This window comes from Mizuhopecten yessoensis, unplaced genomic scaffold, assembly GCF_002113885.1.
Source record: "Mizuhopecten yessoensis strain PY_sf001 unplaced genomic scaffold, ASM211388v2 scaffold7167, whole genome shotgun sequence".
Lineage (NCBI taxonomy): Eukaryota > Metazoa > Mollusca > Bivalvia > Pectinida > Pectinidae > Mizuhopecten > Mizuhopecten yessoensis.
The window spans coordinates 246,540-268,991 of NW_018406914.1; the positions used below are offsets into that span (position 1 = coordinate 246,540).

The 22,452-nt window shown below is 36.9% G+C and overlaps 2 protein-coding genes across 2 annotated transcripts in view; both read right to left on the bottom strand.

Annotated features, from left to right (window-relative positions):
• The window catches only part of LOC110453196, a 35,955-nt gene extending 19,486 nt beyond the window's left edge, over positions 1 to 16,469 (bottom strand). Inside the window, exon 1 of the mRNA XM_021502049.1 lies at positions 16,286 to 16,469. Within this exon, the coding sequence (XP_021357724.1) occupies positions 16,286 to 16,375 (90 nt within the window). The 5' untranslated portion in view covers positions 16,376 to 16,469. The remainder of the gene's footprint in view (positions 1 to 16,285) is intronic.
• Positions 16,470 to 19,610: 3,141 nt separating this feature from the next.
• Positions 19,611 to 22,452, bottom strand: part of LOC110453194 — an 11,532-nt gene continuing 8,690 nt past the window's right edge. The window contains exon 7 of the mRNA XM_021502046.1: positions 19,611 to 20,882. Coding sequence (XP_021357721.1) covers positions 20,594 to 20,882 — 289 coding nt within the window. The 3' untranslated portion in view covers positions 19,611 to 20,593. The remainder of the gene's footprint in view (positions 20,883 to 22,452) is intronic.

The following is a 22,452-nucleotide window of genomic DNA, read 5'->3' on the forward strand; positions in this document are numbered from 1 at the left end:
ATTTTTGTTGACCTTTGTCCATGGAAGGTCCCTGCAAAATTTCATTGAAATTGGTTCAGGGGTTCTTGAGAAGAAGATTTTTGAAATTTTAGTCAATTCAACCCTTTTTGGCCACGCTCCTCGGGCCCCTGGGGACTTGGGACTAAACCGGCCCCTATTTTTGTTGACCTTTGTCCATGGAAGGTCCCTGCAAAATTTCATTGAAATTGGTTCAGGGGTTTTGGAGAAGAAGATTTTTGAAATTTAAGTCAATTTGACCCTTTTTGGCCCCGCCCCTCAGGCCCCTGGGGGCTTAGGACTAAACCGGCAACTCTTTTTGTTGACTTTGTCCATGGAAGGTCCGGCCCAGCAAAATTTCATTGAAATTGGTTCAGGGGTTTTGGAGAAGAAGATTTTTGAAATTTTAGTCAATTTGACCCTTTTTGGCCCCGCCCCTCAGGCCCCTGGGGGCTTAGGACTAAACCGGCAACCATTTTTGTTGACCTTTGTCCATGGAAGGTCCCTGCAAAATTTCATTGAAATTGGTTCAGGGGTTTTGGAGAAGAAGTCGAAAATGTAAATTGTTTACGGACGTACGATGGACGACGGACGACGGACAAAAGGCGATCGCAATAGGTCACCTAAAAACTTACTCTGTTTTACTCTAGTTTTTATAGCCCTGCCTTCTAATGCCAAAATCTCGCCGGCCTATGTCATAACGTTGGGAAATACCTTCGGTAACGCAAGATCTCGTCAAGTCATGTGACATTGCTCATGCCCTAATTTCCATTAAAAACATGTGTTGGTATAGAAAACGTTAGAAAATACTGTTCGTAATGATCTTTGAAACATGTTATTGATACCACCTATTGCATAAAGAATAGATCTTATATTAGATGATGGTGGGCTAAAAAGGAGGAAGGGATGTAGCGGGACTAGACTACATTATCTGGTGACCATGCTTGCTGTACTGCTATAACATATTGCAGTTGGACAGGGATTTCCATCAAAGCACAGTAATGGTACAATATCCTTTTACTTAGATTCATTATTTATAAAAAAAAAAATCATTATTACTATTTTCTGGTTTTTATTTTATTACATAATCAGCTTTGAACAGTTCTATTTTTGTTAGTGCTTTCTCCTGCATATTACCATAAATTGTCATTTTAATCAATAGAAGAATATATATCTGCCACCAAAACATAGCAAATGAAATCATCGACATTAATAAAGAAGTCTTGCGCAACAAGTTTTGCTGTGAAGCTTTTTTCCAGCTCTTACCTTATCTTCTTGGTTAAACTGCATATTAACGATGTCATTAACAATTCTAAGTCAATAGTTGATTAATTCTACTGACAAATGACCTAATGCTTATCATTTAGAACCCCAGATGGGTAAATGTATTAACAGGATGTATAATTCATGAAATGTTTTGTCTTGAACTCTATTTCTATGGTCACATGGACGTTCAATTTGTTTTTAGGTATAGATATTGCTCTATACATATGCAAAGATATCAATACTTTCATATACATACATACAGGCAAAGATAATGACTACACTAAAAAGACAATAATTATTATTTCAGGGTTCACTGTTGGGGACACCAAAGTGAGAGGAGTAGTGTTCGACTCTCCTGCTAGATGTCTGTTCATGAACATGATGCAGTTCAATGGTTTTCATGGTTGTTCATATACTACCTCAGTTCAGGAGCTAGTCAAGAGACAAGTGAGCGAGGTCACACTCCTGCTTATCCTTTTGACATGACCAGCAGAAGTGGCCATGGTCAGCAAAGAACAAAAGAAGCAACAATAAAGTATGGACATAGGCCAGCTAGCTATAGGCCTGACAGGAAGAAGCTTGAGGGTGCGACTAAAACAACAGATTGTGGTATAGAAGTGCTGAACCAGGGTTCGAATTTAACCAGATTTTCTACTTGCATTTTTTCGCAAGTGGTATTTTTTCTTACTTGCTAAATGAGAAAACAACTTGCAATTTGCATTTTTCCAACTTTATTAGACATGTTAACTTAAAATTAAATTCTAAAACAACACAGTATTAACTGACATTTTAAATTATGGTCGTTGGGATGTATACATGACGCAAACCTTGCTGTGAAAGGAAGCTGGCCTGCTCAGGCTATTCTAAGATATAGCATAGAAACTGCATCTTAGTTTCTTGCTCCATATGGTAGAGTATTTGGTCATTTTTGTCTCTGTCCCGACAACCACCATCTTGTCACAGCAGGTTTTGGGTCATACTCTCTACGGGCAACATCAGCAACTTGTCCATTTGTTATTTTGCCGGTGCAGCGAGCTGTGAAATTTAACCTTGGGAAACCCCAATACAACCACGTGACTAGTCAAGCCTTTCGTATTTGCGCTATAAATAGTAACTAAAAATAGATTACCGAAAAACATTATGCATGCGGTAAACGTCATCATTATTTGTGCAGGTACTTCCTAACGGACATGTATCGATTGTAAACTTCGGTTAATGACAAAAGCTGAATCTTTCGTTCGGCTAATGACAAGAATGCGCTTAAATGACCGCCAGTTGTCAAAGAAAGAATTTGTAAAGACCGACCATTAGAAATGAGGATTATTCAGCCCAAAATTTTCACTCGCAAAAAAATGCTGGTGTCTGAAATCTCTACTCGCAGTTTGCAATTTGCACTCGCTTTTCCGAGTATGCGAGCTTAAATTCGAACCCTGCTGAACTGGACTTATTTTATTCCTAAATTCAACATCCTGAGAGGGACTGCAGTCAACTTCGTGCACTGACATAAGGGTTTCCATGTACAATAATGTTCGAAAGCAATTTAAATTACATAAAAAAGGTTTACAGACAATGTAAGGATATTAGATCTACTGAAATTTTAGAGTTGAAGCTCTCTCTGCAAAGATCAGACAGTCTCGGATAAAGGAAAACATTACATGATCCTCTCCCAGGGCGAGAGCAATATCGTTGGAGGGATCGCGTGTGACAGCCAATTGCAAGTACAGTGGAAATCTGTTGTTCCCTTTCAGCTTGATCTAAATACACATATACATGTACGGGATAGACGTTAACTATATTTGTATAAAAGACATCTCTAGGCGAAGCTAATTCAACACTGTTGCAATCTAAGATACAATGCATGGCCAACAGCGTCAGAGAAAAACAAATTACATTTAGCACAATGAAGTTCGCAATCAGGTGGGGTAATCCATAATTTAGAATCTCATTTACAGATCTCAGCTAAGTTTGGAGATAATTTTGATACAAAATATGCTACTGAATGGAAGGTGAAAGTTCTGTATGAATATTCCTAAATCTGCATAAATCACAATTCAGACTCAGACGCTGTGTCCACTGTTCACTTTCTTTACAAAGCAATACATTTTTCTCAATATGCTTCCACATTAGTTTGTTAGGCATGCAGGAAAACTGTAAATAATCGTACAAGTGAAACTGCAAATCGTAATTATGAAAAATATTCCATACATCCGGTATAAACCCTCTTTTGGACTTATAAATACTAAGATACATATGATGTATATGTAACAAAAACAACTGTTTTGCAGTACATTGAGATTTTACATTACACAAAGCAGCGAAAAATCGTAGTTTGCATTGTTCTACATACAGAGAAAGTGATGGTAAAACTAACATTCCCAGTACAATATCCGACCTAGTGCGAACTGGGAAATTTTGCTAAAGTTTTGCAAAGAAATGGTGTGTGGTCTCTAAACGACACCAATCAGTAGAGGAAAGCGCGAACCAGAGCTCACAGCCAAATAACGCTCTTGGAAGCACGATTGATTTATACAGTTTCAAACTTGTTAAAGGATTAAGTCCTGAACCAAGTAAGTTACACTACATAAGAGCAAAGCATTGCCCACATAACTTATGCACAACTTCATCCAGCTCTGGACGACCTGGACTGAATTTATCTACAAATATCCCGACATGTGTAGTACTAGTTGACTCCTGTACTTCAGTTGGCACAAGATACCACTTCCGCTTTGAATTAGTATAGGCATTTTTCTTCCATTAAAAAAAATAGCAGCAGATTTTGATGCATTGTACTTAAATCTCCATTTACAGCTGTATAAATAACAGATATACATCAAATTATCCAAGTTGCTTTTGCAAAGAGAAAGTAGGACAATATCAACCGCCTGTGAGTAGGCCAAGTAACGTTAATATCATAGACAGACAGTGCAAATTTTGAAGTACAAAGTTCATTCAACAAGTCATTAATGTAAACAGAGTAAAGCCAAGGCGAGAATATACTCCCTTGATGGGTTCCCTGGCATATTGGGAACCATTAAGAAATAAAACATTGACAAAAAACCGCACTGTACATATCTTTATACAGAGAAACTATCATATTGACAGTATCACGTTAAAAGCCCAAAAGAACAAATTTAAAAAATAAACCTTCGTGCCAAACACAGTCGAAGGTTTTTGCCGCATCCAGTTTACTATTATTTTCACCAGTGTAAATAATCATTTCATGCAAAAGATATGACGTCATTGTACTGCCGACATTCTTCTGAAACCCATTTTGTAGAGAATTCACAATAAATAGCTTTTCAGAGACTAGCCTGTCAAGAAATATTTTTTCTAAAACTTTGACAATAACAGCCATGAGAGAAATAGCACGATAGCTATTTGGGTCAGATTAAGGTTTATTGTGACCTTTATATAGAGTGCAAACGATTGCCTTTTTTAGATCCTTTGGTACAAAAGAAAAGTTTTAAAGGCACTAAAAAGTTTACACAAACACTCATAAAAACAATCATTTGCAAATATCAATTTTCATAAACAATTAAATCAACACCTGCAGCTTTGCCACGGGGAAGATTACGACAAACAGATTTAACTTCATTAAAAGTAAAGTCAGCCAACGAAGAGTTCAGTCGTGAGGCATCATCCATGATGTCTTTCAAAAGGTTCTCAACACCCATTTTGAACAAGTCGTTGTAGTCCTAATGAGAAGACTCCAAGTAGATTTGCGAAAAAATGTTCCTCCCAGTGGAGTGTGAGACACTGCAGATCTCTAACTACAGAATCTCCAAAGGGCCTGTTTCCAGTAATGTTAATTCTCCATAGGAGCCTGCCCCCGTATAATTTCTTATCTAGCTCAACTACTGTTTTTTTCTTTTCCGAAGAATAATTTTACACCTTTCCGACACCCAGATTTCATAATTTCAGTGAAAATGTATTTTTATAAAGTTGTCAATTTCAGCATCAAAGACATAAGTTCGTAAATAAAAGAAGGTTATCTCGAAATTGTAATTCGCAACATAGTATAAATTTCTTTTGATAAATATTTCCAAAACATCGTGTTTATTCATAAAACAAAAAAAAAAATATTCTCGGATGAAAATGCACTTGCAGAGACACAATTATGAAGAAAAATGCCATAAAATTGCAATTTTCTCCCGTTATATAGTTTTGGATGCAAATTTCCATCAGAAAATCGGATAGAGCTTTACTTGTTTCATATGTGTACCAAAAATCAGCTAATTCCATGTGGTGGAACGTTCTCATATCGCCGCCTGAATGTGGTTGTAAATTGAAAGAAAAGGGGAAATGAGTAACAACCTTGTCTGAAACCCTATTATATAGCTTATTATATACAAACTTTTATATTGAATATCAGAGCGGATATTTTCATGACAGTTTTATGATGTGTAACGACTAAATAAACAGTATCGATATAAAGATTTACACTGAGGACACCCTGATACATGAATACTGTTCTATCTCAAGTTGTCCTCTTCTGAATTTTCTGATCGTGTGGCCTTGTACATTTATCCGTATCTTCTTGTCTTTGTCTATACGTTTACGGAATCATTGACTCGACGCTAGCTATTCTTGTCTCACTTTCCTTGTTTTATTGTCCCATCTCCAAAGCGTTGTGGCTCTGTCAGGGTTGGGACCCTGACTTGTCTCACTTTCTTTGTGCCTGCCGACCACGCCACATCGAATAGATAGATTATCCATATGAAATACTTTATTTTGTTCTAAGTAATCAATCAATTCTGCGCTTCTTGGAGGTATTGAATGTGATTTATTATATTGTCTTGTTATTTTGTGTAATTAGTTGTTCGTTATTTATCACACATTTTCGCATAATTGTACCAAACTACTAAGTATTAGCTGTTTACAGCAATCATCGGTGGCTTGCTATTTTGTTACTTTATCGACGCTTCATAAACCAATCGTTATTGTTTCAAGATGGAGGGTAAATGTGTTGGAGAAGGGTGTCAAGTATACTTCAAGAAACGTAGTGGCAATAAGAACAGAAGTGCACGCAATGTAAATAGTCCACAATATAAATGGCTCCTAGATACGCTGGTGCAACAAGGATTGATGTCAGCAAAGGAACAAGCACTTATTTGCCAGAAGTGCTACATGAAGTATCTTCGGAACAAAAATCAGCCTGAACCTGAACCCGAGCAGAACCAGGAAATAGAGGAAGAAGACGACTCCCCGTCCCATATCCTGCCGTTGCTGACCCTTCATGATCTTTTGAATGGATCATCTTCACACAAAAAATGCTGTCTCTGTCTTGTTACCTTTGCAAGAAATGGAACAAAATCATCAGTCTTACCAAAACGTGCAAGACATCACCTGATCTATTCACACAAACTGTGGTGTCCCACCTCATCCCGCGTCTGCTCCATTCACCTTATTGGTAACGACTTAGATCCGTCTACAGAGGTTGTCCTTGATGGTAGAGGTTCCTTGGAATCTCAGTTACCATCAAAATCGTCCGAAATCATTAATGACCTCCTAGAGGTGTCGCACGTCCTTTCACAGAACCAGTCTGCGTTTACAATAAGCTTTTCTTCTCTTGATGACTCGGCATGCATGGCCTGGACAGGTTGGTCCAAAGATCAGTTCCTCGAAATCCACTCGCACTGTTCCCCATATCTTTCATCTGGTATATATACCAAGACTACACACGATGCTCTATTACTGTTCTGGGTAAAACTGAAAACCGACATTTCCTGGAGTCAGTGTTCTTCTCTTTTTGGAATTTCCAAGTCAAGTGTGTCCAAAACTTTCCACTCCATAGTACAGGCATTAGACACATCGATAGTCCCACAATTTCTAGGTCCGGATCACTTGACAAGAGAACAGTTGCTCGGGCACAATACTGTCTTTTCAGAAGCATTTTTTGGAGATAAAGCCACTGCCATATTAGATGGCACCTATATTTATATCCAGAAAAGCTCCGACCACAAGCTCCAGAGAATGTCCTACTGTGGCCAGAAGAAGAGAAACTATCTCAAATTCATGAGCATCGCCTTACCAGATGGCTACATTCTGGACACAGTAGGACCATTCACTGGCAGCGAAAATGATGCTACAATTACAAAAAAAGTCATGGACAAGCTAGTTACTTGGCTACAACCAGACGACAACGTTGTCGTTGACCGAGGTTTTAGAGATGTCCTACCAGTTCTCGAAGCCTCTGGCCTCAATGCTAGCATGCCGTCATACCTGAAACCCGGTCAAAGTCAACATTCTGACGTCCAAGCAAATCTTGACAGAACTATCACCAAATCGAGGTGGATTGTGGAATCCTATCATGGTCGTCTGAAACACTGGACGTTCTTCCGAACGCAATTGGTGTCTAACAGCTTTATCAATGTCATCGAGGCTTTGCTTCGAACCGTCACAGCCTGTCTGAATGGTATTAGAGGACCGATCTACCAGAGATCTCCAGAGAGAGATGCCAAAGATAGGCTAATGGCTGAACGTATGAAGGACCGTTTGACAACACCGAATGGTTTAGCTCAGAGAGTCAAGACAGATCCGGATCTATCTAGACGGGCAAGGTCCGAGTTTGTCAAGATGGATGCATCTTCCGTACTGTTTCCCCGTCTCGATCTTGATTACTTGAGAACCATTACGTGTGGAACGTATCAGATATCTCTGGCTCCTGGTTACATCGCCGAACATTTAAGTGATGACGGAGACTATGAGGTGTGGCTTTACCAGCACTCCCCAGACCTTCTCCGATGTCAAATACATTCTCGACACAAAAGCCAAACGAAATATAACGTTTGGATACGGTTCACCGTTTCACCCGATGTTGAGGCCCCAATAAAGGACTACTACTGCCAGTGCCCAGTTGGAGAGAGAACGATGGGAATGTGTGCGCACATCTCCAGTATCTTGTACTACCTTGGGTATTACAGGACGCTGGAAAACCCTCGACCATTACAACCACAGGTAAAGAAATTCCGACAAAACTTGAAATAGTTTTCCATGCGGCAACGGAGTGCATATGTCGAAAGTATGTTTGGGGCTCGATATGAAAGATCCCCGTTACCATGTGACTAACCAAACTTATAAATATAGGTATTATACAATCGCCCGTAGCTATGAACACTCCCGTAAATGCGAAAACCAACCAAAATCATAAGGAACACGTTTTGTTTGTTGTTCTGTCTATTTGTCAGCCAATGTCTTCAACCACGGGGACTTGTGAAGTAGCCATCTTGGATTTTTTTTATGAAAAAGTGTTTCTCTCACTTTTTTTCATATCTGTGTACATATTCTCAACATACCGAGCAAATACTCTCGTTTTTTTGTTAATTATCTAAAGAAAGTCGAAAATCGGCAATTCAACCATAGGCTAATTCAACCCAACATTTGAAAATGTTCCACCACTTACATTTTGATGATTTTTCCTCTCATCAATAGCATATTACGTACTGTTTAATAGGATAAAAATTGGTTTGCATCCAACGCCCATAAAAGGGTGTATTCTCTAAAAAACACAGTTTTTGTGTCTAAAATGTTATCATCGAAAATGGCATTTTTGAGATTGTTTCTTCCATAAAACAGCCAAATGGCGCGATGGAAACATGATTTTTTGTCACAATCATGCCATGAATGTATTCTTTACGGTGACCATCATTTGATTAGATTTTCATTAATATTTTACATAACATGCACATTTTATCAACACTTAGACAGCTTCTGAAAGGTACAACTTTGAGGAGCCATAAAAAACAAACCAAGTGACCTAAATCTTTATACTTTATAGATTTGTGACCACAACGGCATGGGCAATGCACCACCAACAGGAAATTTGAATCAGAGAAGGGGCCGTTTTGGAAACCGGCCCTTTCATGTCCGCTCCAGTGTTACCAGAAGAATTTGATCGACGAGACGTAATCAATGACCAAAATGATTTCTGATTCAACTCAGCTGAATTTTCTAGTTCAATATTCAAATCAACAAAGTGAACTTCTGAAAGCTGTCTGTGCCTCAGACGAAATCTTCGTTTGGCTTTTTTATACTGACTAAACAGAACGGAGTAAGGATCACGCGGTCTTCCATGAGAAACCCAAATACAGCGTAATCTCCTCATTTCATTGTGGAGCCTTCCAGTAGGGTTTCAGGAATTCACAGAACGTGCGACGATTCAGAAGAATACTGCAAACAGTAAGTGATGTCTTTTGTGTAAGTTAGGATATCATTTTCCGACACATGCTCATGATCATTTAAATCAGATGCTTTAAGAAGAGAATCAAGGGACTGCCGGTAAAGGTCAGTATAGTCAGTGCCATCTGACGTCGGCCACTTATATGAGAATCTCATCAATTCCTCACAGCCAATTGGGATATCAACTGGAAAACATAATTCACAGACGATCGGACGGTGATTGGAAACATCAAGGTAGTTATCGTCAAGAATTCAACATTCCTTGACAAGGTCCGGTTATAGATGATTCAATGATGAAATGGTCGATCAAAGAAGATGAGCCGTCCTCAGAATGAACATAAGTAAACATTGGTCCCTTACAAACATAAAATATTGTTAAAGAGTAAAGCTGGTAGCCGGCTTTTTGACAACCATTTCCTTACACGAATTCCAATGGGCCAGAAGTTTTCAACTTTAGTTTTCCCAATATCAGAAGAGAGTACATTGACTTGGGCTGAAACGCTGTGCTTTATTTTACTCTTTAAAATCCGAATAAAGGTAGCTGTAACACCACGTTCGTGTAGGTAGGACTGAATATCATCAAAAGTACAAGATACTGACATTCCACAAAGGAAAAGACAGGTGATCTTCTTCCTTACTACAGCGGTGAATCCACAAGTTGCAGGGACTTCCGATGGCTTGTGAGTCATATCGTTACTAGAGTTTACTGCTGGTGATGTTTTGTAGGAAGAAAAGTTGGCTCGTGTTGGATTTTCATGCTGAAGGCACTGGGATGGAGTCATAGACTTCGTGTTTGCCTCATCAACCACGGGTGGTCCTCTTGGCTCGTCGAAACAGCGACCTTTGAAAGAAGCACTGAGGACAGCTTTGGGTGAAGAAGAATCAAGATCAGAGCACCCGTCTGAACTGTCGTACCTCTCAGGGGCTAACGATGCAGTGTTCCCCGCTGACAAGGTATTTGTCGAGTCAATTCTATTTGGATGAGGGGCAGAACACGATAGATTTGGATGGATAGACTCGGACACGAAAGTCCGAACTCCATTGAGTTGATTGCCTATTTCTTCAGCAAAAGTCTTTATAGCCGAATCAACTTTTGAGCAACTGTAGCGATCTCTTGGATATTCGCATTGGTTGTCTTGACTCGCGTCTTCATTTTCAAAGCATGATAATTTGCCTTTGATATCTTTAACATCTGTGTGTAAAGATTTCACATTCGCAAAGCGATCGTCATTAATTCTTGCTAGCCCAAGCGCATTGTCCTTTGCAGACTGGTTGATACTGGAGATCGCGCCTCCAATGTTACTGACTTCCTGAACCTATCTTATTACGACAAGGTTTTCGACACAATTAGGTGTAATCTGTCCGATAGGGCTTTCATTGCAGAACCATTAGATATATCATCAACATACACTTTATCTATCATGAGACAGGAAGATCTCAGATCCTTTTTTCAAAAGTTCCAAATCAGATTTGATGGATTTTTGATCGTTCATAATTTCATTAATTCGACCATTCAAACCCTTTTTCATCTCGTGAGAAATTTTCCTTTAGTTAGCGAGTTCAAATTTGATCATGTCTACGTCAATACATAAAGCTGACAGAGTATTTTCATCGGTCGGACGAGAACTATCTGCAGAACAGTCCTTGGAACAGTTCGTGGACGCAACTTTCTGCGAAGAGAATAATTCACTGAGGTCACCATCAGAGTCCCCTTTGAGAAACTGATGTAGAACAAAGCAATCTCTGGCATACTTGAATTGTGCAGAGGATTTGTGAGTGCTTTTTCTTGAAACAAGACGAGCTGTTGGCATGGGCAGTCTTTCAAGTGCCATGCTTCGTCGTACAATATTGCCCGGTACCACGCAATTTTGCTTTCTGAGTTGTCAGAAAGCTGCAACAACGTCGAGATGTATACGTCTTTTGGAAGACCCAAAAGAGCTTTGTCAAATGTTCTTAACTCATCCGATTGGGAGTTACAGACAATGTTACTATTACCTCCATTGACATCAGGGGAGATGGACATACTTACTGGTGTAAGTTCAGTGTAAGTCTTATTGGATTCACACAGTTCAGCCATTTTTCAAGGAATCATATTCATCACCGTGAGTAGAATGCAATTAGACACGCAATGTATATGAATATCTAGGTATACTGTATGTGTGTAGTCTTTGTGTATAATTTATTGTGTGAAAGAATATCTAGGTAGACTGCATGTCTGAAGTCTTTATGTATAATTTATATTTATTGTGTGAATGAATATCTTTTTTCATACTATATTTTTAGCTCATCAATTAGGAGAATAGTGGACAGACTAATGAAGTCACTCAGGGCTTAGTGTCTGCACCACACTGCAGGTTAAAGAATTTTTTTCAGACAATGTTAGATCACCACAGTCAAGAGGCTGATGACTATTATATATAAGATTAAGGCATTTATATTGCATGAAAGCAACATACTGAACCATATTTTCGGGGTCAAAGCAACTTCATTGCACTTGGTCAAAATTTTGAACAAAATTAAGGTTAAAGTTTTTCTGACAGTGTTAGCACTCCACAATCAATAGGCCTAGGCTGTTTACTTATATCAGGGCTATACAATTAGGGTAGTCTTGAAGCTAATGAAATCTTCAGGTGGACTAGCTTGATTCTGAAAAATGATTCTGCATGATGCACTTGATGCTCTCTCAGGGGCCAAGTTGTTTTCAACATTGGACTTAGCGAGTGGGTACTGGCAGTGTCGAATGGCGAAAAGCGACAAACATAAGACAGCATTTGCAACTATAATGCAGGCTTTTTTGAATTTTGAGTTATGCCATTTGGTCTCTAGAATGCACCTGCAACTTTCTGTCGTCTTACCTCCCTCGTTTTAGGAGGTTTAGCGTATTCAAAATGTCTTTATTATTTGGATGACATGATAGACTTTTGGACAACATTTAGTGTAGCGTTATCAAATTTGAGGGAAGTTTTTGAATTTCTCAGGGAAGCAAATCTTAAACTCAAACCGAAAAAGTGTACCCTCTTCCAGACAGAAGTCTCTTACCTGGGACACATTGTCTCAGAGTCTGGGATCAGCGGTGACTGTACATGAATGGCCTTGTCCCACCTCGGTTTCAGACGTACAGAGTTTTCTGGGTTTAGCAGGGTACTATAGGCGGTTTATCCCAAGTTTTGCCCACATAGCTTCGTCTCTCATCAAGCTCACCCACAAAGAGTGTGTGTTCAAATGGGATGAAAGTGTGACAAGGCATTTACTACCCTAAAAAAATTGCTGACCACTGCTCCAATCTTGTCTTATCCTAATGAGACGGATTACTTTGTATTGGACACTGATGCCAGTAGTGTAGGTATGGGAGGAATACTTTCCCAGATTCAAGGTTGGGAGGGAAAGGTTGTGTGGTATGCCAGCAAAATACTCAGTAGAGCCCAGCAGAACTACTGTACCACACAACGTGAATTACTTGCAGTAGTAACTTTCCCATGGTCTGACCACCCTACCTGTCTGGGTACGTACTGGTTCTGGAGGAGGAGGAGGGGGGGGGACGACATCTATATGGACTGGACTTGGGAACACATACTAATACCGACATTTCCGACCATATCAAATCGGGCTCGACTGTCCAAATAGAGGGTGTCAATTGAAGTTCCCCTCATATGGTTTCAAGTGCACGTGGTCAACATGCACAGAGATATGGTTTGTAGAAGGGGTTTTCTGCAATACATAGGTAACCCTGGATAAAATTTAAATTATCCTATATGGGCCGGTCCACCCCTTCCCCAACTTACAGGAAACACCATACATACCCCCAACATCATACTTCCGAGGTTTTAATCCCTGATCAAAATAATTCCTCATGCGCTGAGCAGACACCTCTAAATTATGTCTAACAAATTCAAACACATCATGCATACTTCCCTTTAATCATTCCACATATTAGTTTTCACATACTGGATCCCCAACTGGGGTATACCTACTGGGAGTACAGCAGAAATGACCTGATCCTAAAAATAAAGGGCATGTCTCAGATAAGCAATGATAGTGGACTCAACCTGCACAACACACCTACATACATATATAACTTTTAAAACTACATTTTGATAACATTTTGTTAAGGACTTCCCACCCTTCGTAATACACATGTTTTTCTTGATGTATTTTCGTGTCGTCATTTCCGTATTGCGTATCGGGCATTCCATTACCGTAGTGTAAATTATAGTAACACTGGGTAAACAATAGTACACGTGCGTGACGATAATATGTCAACGCCGGGTATCGAGACTTAACTTGGAAATGTGTAATCACACGTACTTCAGAAATAAAGCTTATGATACAAAAAAAATAAAATAACTCACGACATACGATCAGACGACTTCAAGAAGTGTGTTTTGTTTACCGATTTCACCTGTACGTATCACATGCTAACAGTAGTTCACAAGCTCTTGGTTGCTACGACTTTTGTTGTCGAGCGAGTTACACTGTCAGATAAATCGGTTCACAAATGCAATAACAATAACTCTGAAAATAGTGGTTTGTAAAATATCAAGATCCCTATAAAATGCAAGTGCATGTGCGTGCACGTAATAACAGCATACCATGTGATAGCCTAGCTTACATATGTACCTGACATGTTAATATACCATGCGTAAGCAGGCTATGGAATGATGTCCAAAGTGTACATGATTGAGAGTAATTTTGTTCCATAAGAGAACAGTAAATTGACAATAAATATAGTAATTTGATTTATTTCCGTCGTTTTTGGTATAGTAAAGAAAATAAGTGTGATTATATAAATTCTATCCCTCTGCAAAAAGTTTTGATTTTGTTCAAGGTAGACAACTCTCATCAGGATCAAAATTATTGTAAAATAAATTAATTATAAAGACTTTGTGTGTATTTGGTTCAATTTTTCACTCTTTTTGTATTAAAATATGTGTCCTGTTTGCTTTAAGCTTGTATTTAGCAACTTTTATCCATACAATTTCAATAAAAAACGCTTTTTGTAACATGTTGTAGATATTTTATGGTAAATAAAATATTTGTATGGTTGATTAGCAATGTTCCTTTTCATTATTTTATTGTTTTAATAGTTTTGAACAATGCCACATGCTCAAAAAATGTGAAAATGTTGAATTTGACAAAAATTCAATTTATCTGTATTTTTTACAAAAAAATCCTGAGCTCAGATTTTCATAAAATCATCTCTACATAGTGACATAACCATTATGTGAAACTTTCATTGAATTCTGCTGGCTAATTGCGTAAAGGTGGAGCCTCCTTAAGAAGACTGATTTTTTTCCAAAAACTGTTTCCCCCAGATTTGGGACACTAAAAAATGCACAAAAAACCACATAATTTTTAACCCAAAATTTGACCCCCGAAAGTAGTAATTTTGTTGTCTGAAATTAAATATCGCCTACTCAGTAACAGAAATACTAAAGTCAACAATATTTTCAACAAATGATTTCTGCAAAGGTCATTATTGACATTTTTCCTGACATGGGTATACCAACCAACCAACCAACTTCCACATTTTTATCATTTTGAGGAAAAGTTATGAGCCAATCTCATACTATATCCTCGGGTTACCGGTTTCCGCGCACTTAAGAAGCATCCGCGATTTCGTACTCATATCGGCAGAAAACAGTTCAATTTACGGAAGACTGTCATAAACATGCATACTAAAGGAAACAAAAAACTCGCAACATAAAACTGTATTTGAAAAAAATCAGAACAAACAATTTTTAGCAAATTTCTCCTGTCGGAAGTAGCCGTCATATGTTTCCGTGTGTCCATTTTGATTTAGTGTTCAAAGAAAGATAACTCGAATACACTAAAAAGAAATTCTCTACAGTGACCTGCAAGAACAAAAGCTTCGTTTGGAATAAAAAATATATCTTTGATCGTCAAATTAATTATCAAAACAACCTTTTTTTAAATTTCACCTTTTTAATTTATTTTTCAAGATATCAAATTGAACGAATTCATGTATTTTTTTTTTTAAAAATATTATATTTATTTAGTTATGATATAGAATCTGTTATTATTTTTTTCTGCAGTTTTATATCGGTTTTGGTTGATCGTAAGATATTTCTCATTTTGTTCTGTTTCAAATTGGTGAAAATTGGAAGTTCATTGCATTAGCCTACAAGGTTTCATTTCATTGAAAACACTGTTTATCGATATAAGAATGTCTCCTTGCATTTTGGCTCTTCGGAAGTGGAAAAAAATCGGCGAGGAGATATGGCCTCATTTGCATACAACATTTTCGTACGTTTGTCAGACTACAAAAAAGACTGGTTCATGAATGAAATATATCACCGTTTTTTCAGGTATGGGTTCATTTTGAGCAAGATAAAAAGAGCATTAAGCAAAACTGCATATTTATGCGTGTTTTTTAATATTCAGTGATTAAATCTTATGTTTTCCGGACGAACTTCCGGTAATTTTTGTGTCAGTTTACAGACGATGGCCAAACTTCTAAAATATCCTTGTGTTGTGTCCAGTAGGTCACGTAGTTACGAGATATAGCTTGATAAAATGGCTGCGCGGAAACACATAACGCGCGGAAACTGGTGTCTAGACGATATACACCGACATATCCATGAGCCTGTATGAAATACCTTAACCAACGCAGACATTTCCACATTTCGACACGGCTAAACTGTTAATATGTGATTCTGTGTGCCCAGCACATGTGTAGATATGACTTGTGAAATTCTAGGCTTGATTCACTTGGGATTAAACGTTGACTGTTTGAACTAGCATAAGTCCACGAGACCTCGGCAACCCAGCCGAGTGCCTAATGTGATATTTTGTCAAATAACCGGGTTTTTTTGCTAATACTCACCAGAAAGGGTATTCCATCTATAAATATTCTGTATCTGGATGTCAATCTGCTAAAACCTCGTGCAATTGTCGACTGTTTGAACCTGTCCATGATGTTACGCTATATCACGGACTTAAATAACATTTAATTCCGTGGCTATATCAAGCTAGTCTCTGTCAACTCATAGGGCATGGGAACGGCCATTTTAAAACTAATCAAAAAGTTGTACCGGGATAAATAATCCGGATTTATAACTTTTAAAAAAAGAAGATTTGAACGAGTTAATGATTAAGCTATAAAACAATCACCCCGGTAACTGAAAATCGACTACTTTCAACAAATTAATGTCATAACATTGAATATTTTCAACTTAGATAATTTTATTTGGCAATTAGGCCTAAGTCATGTCTTAATAACATATATATTTGAAAATTGCCAAAACATAGATTCTGACTTTGGAACAAAAAGCTTTTCCTTTTTTTATTGAAGAAATTTTAAGTGACAAACTTAATCGGGTTAAATACATTATGTAATGTAAATATCTTGCATTGCTCCAGCTGCTTTTTGAAAAACATGTCTCAAATATCATGTGGAATAAAGAATATGCACTGCTACTTATTTAATCCAATTGCATGATACAATATTCTTTCTGCAGCTCTTGAATTTTGAGATTGTAAACAATTTTTTTAACCAATCTTCACATTTCTTCGGCCATTTTAATACATGAAGGTATAACTTTTGCTAATATTTACTTATATGTATAAAAGTCTATATTTTGAATGCTCATGATCAACATCAATCAAGGTTACCGTTATCTCTGAAACACATACACAACTAGCAATGATCAAAGTAAACCTGAGCAAGTTCCAAGGAAATCCAATGAAAACTGATGAACTACTAGTATAGTTGTCTTGACAAGTTTGCAGGACACTAATGGCTTACCTGAACAGGTTAAAATTAAGGGATATCACTTGAAAGTGAAGGAGTATTTTAAGTCAATCCAAATCAGAGCTTTGACGCATCACTCCCATTTACTATTGTTGTGTGGAAGATCTTCCATATGATGAACAGCAGTATACGGGAGCATTGTGAAAATCTAATTTTAATAAGATTTAAGGAGCTGTCCAGACAAAAAGAACAGGTGGATGACAGAAAACATTGTACCATACTATATATAAACATATATGTTCCATCTTTATATATAAATGCAAGGGATCAATATATCTCTGTGTACTTGCCACCTTGTAAGTGGTACAAGTAGACTAGCTTGTCTGCAGAAGTCTTTGATGAAGATCTAGAACAAATGGAATGAGTAGTAGTGTTATGATAACATTGACAGAATTTCAAGTTTGGTGTAGTTCCTCTTGAGTGAGTGTAATCTTCAAAAGACAGGTATCAGCGAGCCTTGCATTTGGTCAGGGTTTTTTGCCTTAAACAAATCAAATAGCTTACCTCAAACCTGTGATTATGCCAATGCTGTATTCTAATGTTGCATAAAAGATATATGTAAAACACAACCTACGTGGTATTGTTTATGACGTCACAATTTCTGCCATTGATGATGATGTCACTATACACATATATATATGTAGAACAATAATATGTGCCCGCATTATTGGGTATGTTAACAATAGTCCATTGTAGTATGTTACTATACAAACTCATCCATAATATTAGTGCTTTAGGTGAAAAAAACTGTAGTCAAACTGCCCTGATGAAGCCCAATGTTCGGGTGAAACCGGTAGACCACACTAATAAATACAAGAAAACCAGTCCTTAGTGATTGATCTACCCTTTTAGGTTTGCCCTTACTCTCCAATTGCTCTGCATACCTTCTGGTATCCAAGCAAAGGACACCAGTCCGCCACTATGTACTCACCTCAGCATTGGCTCTACCCTAGGACTTCGTAAAGATATATGTAACAATATTAGAATCCTTGGATTTCAAAGATGATATCTCTGGTGTATGAAAATCTGGTTGCCTCCAAAGCACTGAAGTAAAATCGGCAATGGCCAGATGAAAGAACAAATACAGGAGAAACAATATGCAATAGTATTTATTCAAAACAACAACAAAGTACTTTGTAAACAAGTACAGGTCAGCACCAAGTTATATTGTAATATTAGTTTCTAAACATGTAAACAATGAATATATTTCATAGTGAATTCCAAATATTTTCAAAAATTAAGCTCAATAATTTTGATCTGGGTTTTAAGATGAGTTCCTTTGAAGATTATTTTCAAATTATTTTCTACTTTATTGGTTAACCAATTTAGTAAAAATATCAATTTATTTTTCAACAACTTTCAAAAAGTTAACATAACTCTGATTAGGAAAAGTGGTACATTAACAAATAGTTTCTAAATCTCCAGCTTTGATCTGACACTGACATGTATTACATTTATGATACATAATGTAATACAAATAAAACTTCACTTGTAAAATTGTTGCCAGGCATTCATTGACCTGAGAATTGTTCGTGTGAGAACCATGCAAGAAATTGTAACATCAGAATAAACAAAATAATAAATTTTGATTTGTCTCTAATATAACCGAAAAAATATCCCGACTCATCCCTTTTTGACTATAATTAACCTAACCGTACTGAGTCGTTCGTAAATGAAATGGCGGTCAGCCTATATAACAGTTCCGAAAGCCCTTGGTTGCTTTCCCATAGAATCTGTCTTCTAAGGTACTAACAACTGAAAATTTGAAATGATTTTAAAGTTAGGAACTTTAAATTGACCTGTCTCCCAATCTAATCTATCTCATCATGGAATTCAGACCCTAAAAAAAAAAGAAAAAAGAAAAGATTGAAAAAATGATTTACATATTTATACACAATTTAGACCAACAATTTTTGCATATTTTGCCCAAACTAAAATAAACATCACACGACTCTAAAAGGTCATGGTAAATTAGAATACAAGTAAAGTTTAGTGATGTCAATATCTGAAGATCAGACAAAAAGTTCCCTCAAATCAACCGGGAAAATGTTCTTAAATATTACTAATATAAATAAATGTATGTATTTTCAAAAAAAAGGTAAAATCAGTTTTTAGAGGAGATGGGTCAACTGCAAGTTCAAGGTTCATGACCTCATCAATTTCACTCAAATTTGTTTTCAGGAACTCATCTTTTATCCAGACTACTAAAAAATTCACATGAAGATGGTTAAACTTATTGAATAACAATAAAAAAAATAAAAAATAAAAAATACAGACAGTATTTCGATGTGCATGTACACTCATATGCAATTATTTTAAAAAAAATGCATGCAGGTAAATTGTTATAAAATATATCTCAATATACTTGTATTTTAATTAAAACATGTGGTATGTTGCTATTAAAAAATTATAAAATTAATCCACATGTTAACTAAACTTAATAGATTGAATATTATATAAAATATACGAACAATATAGTTTATCACAAAAAAAACGTTTATATAGTTGATCACAGATAGCCATGTTACAGAGTTGTCCCTGTATACCATGTAAAACAATACAATGGTAGTAGCACTAAACAATACATTAGATAGTAAAGGTAATTAAACCAAGGTTAGATTATAGCCTTTCAAATAAGAAAATTTTGTATTAAAATTGAATTAATTTCATTTAAAATGTTGATTATTGCTATTGATATCACACTGGTATAATGGTGAAAAATGCCAATGTATTTAATTATTTTTATAAATCTTTACCGTGCCAAAAATTAATTAAATCTAAAAAATAAACTGCGTAAAAAACTCACATTTTCAATCCAGTGACCTACTGGTCTGTCAAGCAACTAATGGGAAACTTTGGTACCAGATTATATTAACGATCAGAATAATTCATTTATATGATTTCAATATCATAACTGCGATATATAAGAGATAAACTGTAAAATTTGTTTTTCTTAAACTTTCCATCTTCTTTGTTTCATTTCTATTAATTTATGTAAAATTTTGTAATGTTTTTAATATCTTTGATGAATGATAAATTACCTCTTCCATTAGTAATATTGCAGTTATTCCTTGCTTTGGTTGTATATTAACCTATCAAATGAATTTTGTTATCATATTGTTAGTTTTAGTTTATAATAATTGACTTCTTCAAAGTATTTTTATAATTATTTTTTACATAAGTTTTAAAAGGATCTGTTCAAAATGATTCTGTTTTTTATTTATGCTTTAGTTATGAATGCTTTCTTCAAAGTGAAGTTGTAGTTATTCTGTGTTTCAGTTATAAATGACCCATTCAAAGTTTGTAATTATTCTGTGTTCGATGACTTTGGACTCCATTGGTGATCATTTTCATGATGATCTCGTCAATTTCTCAGTCCATTTACATTTCCTCTAAGATGTCCTCCAGTTTCTTAAGAACTGCCTGACAGCTGGATCTGTCATCTGGATCCTCCTCAGTACACATTTGAGCAATGAGATCTAATTCTATGATTCCGATGGTTTCAGAGATCTCGTTCACCATATACCCGACTGCATAGAGGTCAGAGGCAGGAGTGGAGAAGTGGCCTAGTCTAACCTCTGCGGCATAGTTATTGCAATGATCCATGTAGGTTGGATCATCCGAGAACCGGTGACCTCTTCTGAATGAGGCTAGACCCATGTCAATGAATCTAAAAGAACAAAATGAGATAACTGATCACTATAAGATAATGATAGGACATAAATCATAAGGCTTTAAAATAAGATTCCAATTTATATTAGATAGATGTAGTGAATTTTCATTTCAGAGACCTCACAAGCTCAAAGCCACACACCATGATATATTATACAATTAAAGTAATTATTCTGTGTTCGATGACTTTCGACTCCATCGGTGATCATTTTCATGATGATCTCTTCAATTTCTCAGTCCATTTACATTTCCTCCAAGATGTCCTCCAGTTTCTCAAGAACTGCCTGACAGCTGGATCTGTCATCTGGATCCTCCTCGGTCCACAATAACTGGTGAATATGATGTGATATGAACCTGAAAAAGTGATACTGACCTTGGCTATGCCGAGGTCAATACCCCTTTTTTCAGGTTCATATCACATTATACTAACCAGCACAAAAGCCCATAACTGTTTTATTATATGCCTCAACAATAAGATTTTGTATAGTTAACATTTACTTGAACGAGCCTCCGTGTAAAATTTAGCCAGGGTTGAATCCAACAGTTCGGTTTTTGGAGACATCGTTAAGATTCTTTTCCTTAAGGTAAGCATGGATGACACGCACTGCGTGTTCGGTGTCCTTTTTGTGTTACCAGCATCTTTATCTTCTAGTAGTTTGTATATTTTCAGATGTAACGGAGGCAAAGAGTTCACCATCCGCCATCTTCTGTTTTCGTCTGACATATCACGTTCCGTTCTAACTGCGCATGCGCTACGACAGGTTCCAGGGAATTTCCATATAGGCTATATTTAGAAATTGATATTCACCGAATAACCAGTCTACATGAGTTTTTGAGGACTGGTCATGTGTATAGGATCCGGCCAATGTGATTGCGAGAAATTTTCAAGCATATAATAAAACCAAATAATACAAATAGAACATATTTTTAAGTACAGTATACAATAAATTGTGTATTCTTGATCTTTATAGCAAGTTGTACCAAGCACTTATACACTCTTTGGGTTTTGTTAACATGGTAAACTTAAACAAGAGGCCCATAGGGCCTGTATCGCTTACCTGGATATCTAAGCAATCATGGCAGAATATTCTCCAAATGAGATCCATGGGAATATGCCAGACCCCAAGGCCAATCCTTGTAGCATATATATCTGTATTCGATTTATCATGCCCAGCAATTTTATGTATGGTTATGGGGTGGGGATCTCAACTGTTTCCAATCTGTGACTCAGAAACTAGGTCCCTATGGTTGTGGCCAGACCCCAGGATCAATTCTAATATCATGACTGCATTTGTCTCTTTTTGCCCAGCATTTGTATATATAGTTTTTGGGTGGGGATCTCAACCGTTTCAAAGTTATGACCCAGGGGTTAAGTCTGCAAGGGTGGGGCAAACCCTGGGGTCAATTCTAATATCATGACTGCATTTGTCTCTTTATGCCCAACAATTGTATATATAGTTTTGGGGTGGGGATCTTAACCATTTCAAAGTTATGACCCAGGGGTTAAGTCTCCAAGGGTGGGGCAGTCCCCAAGGCCATCCTGGAAGCATATGTGCATTCATCTCTTT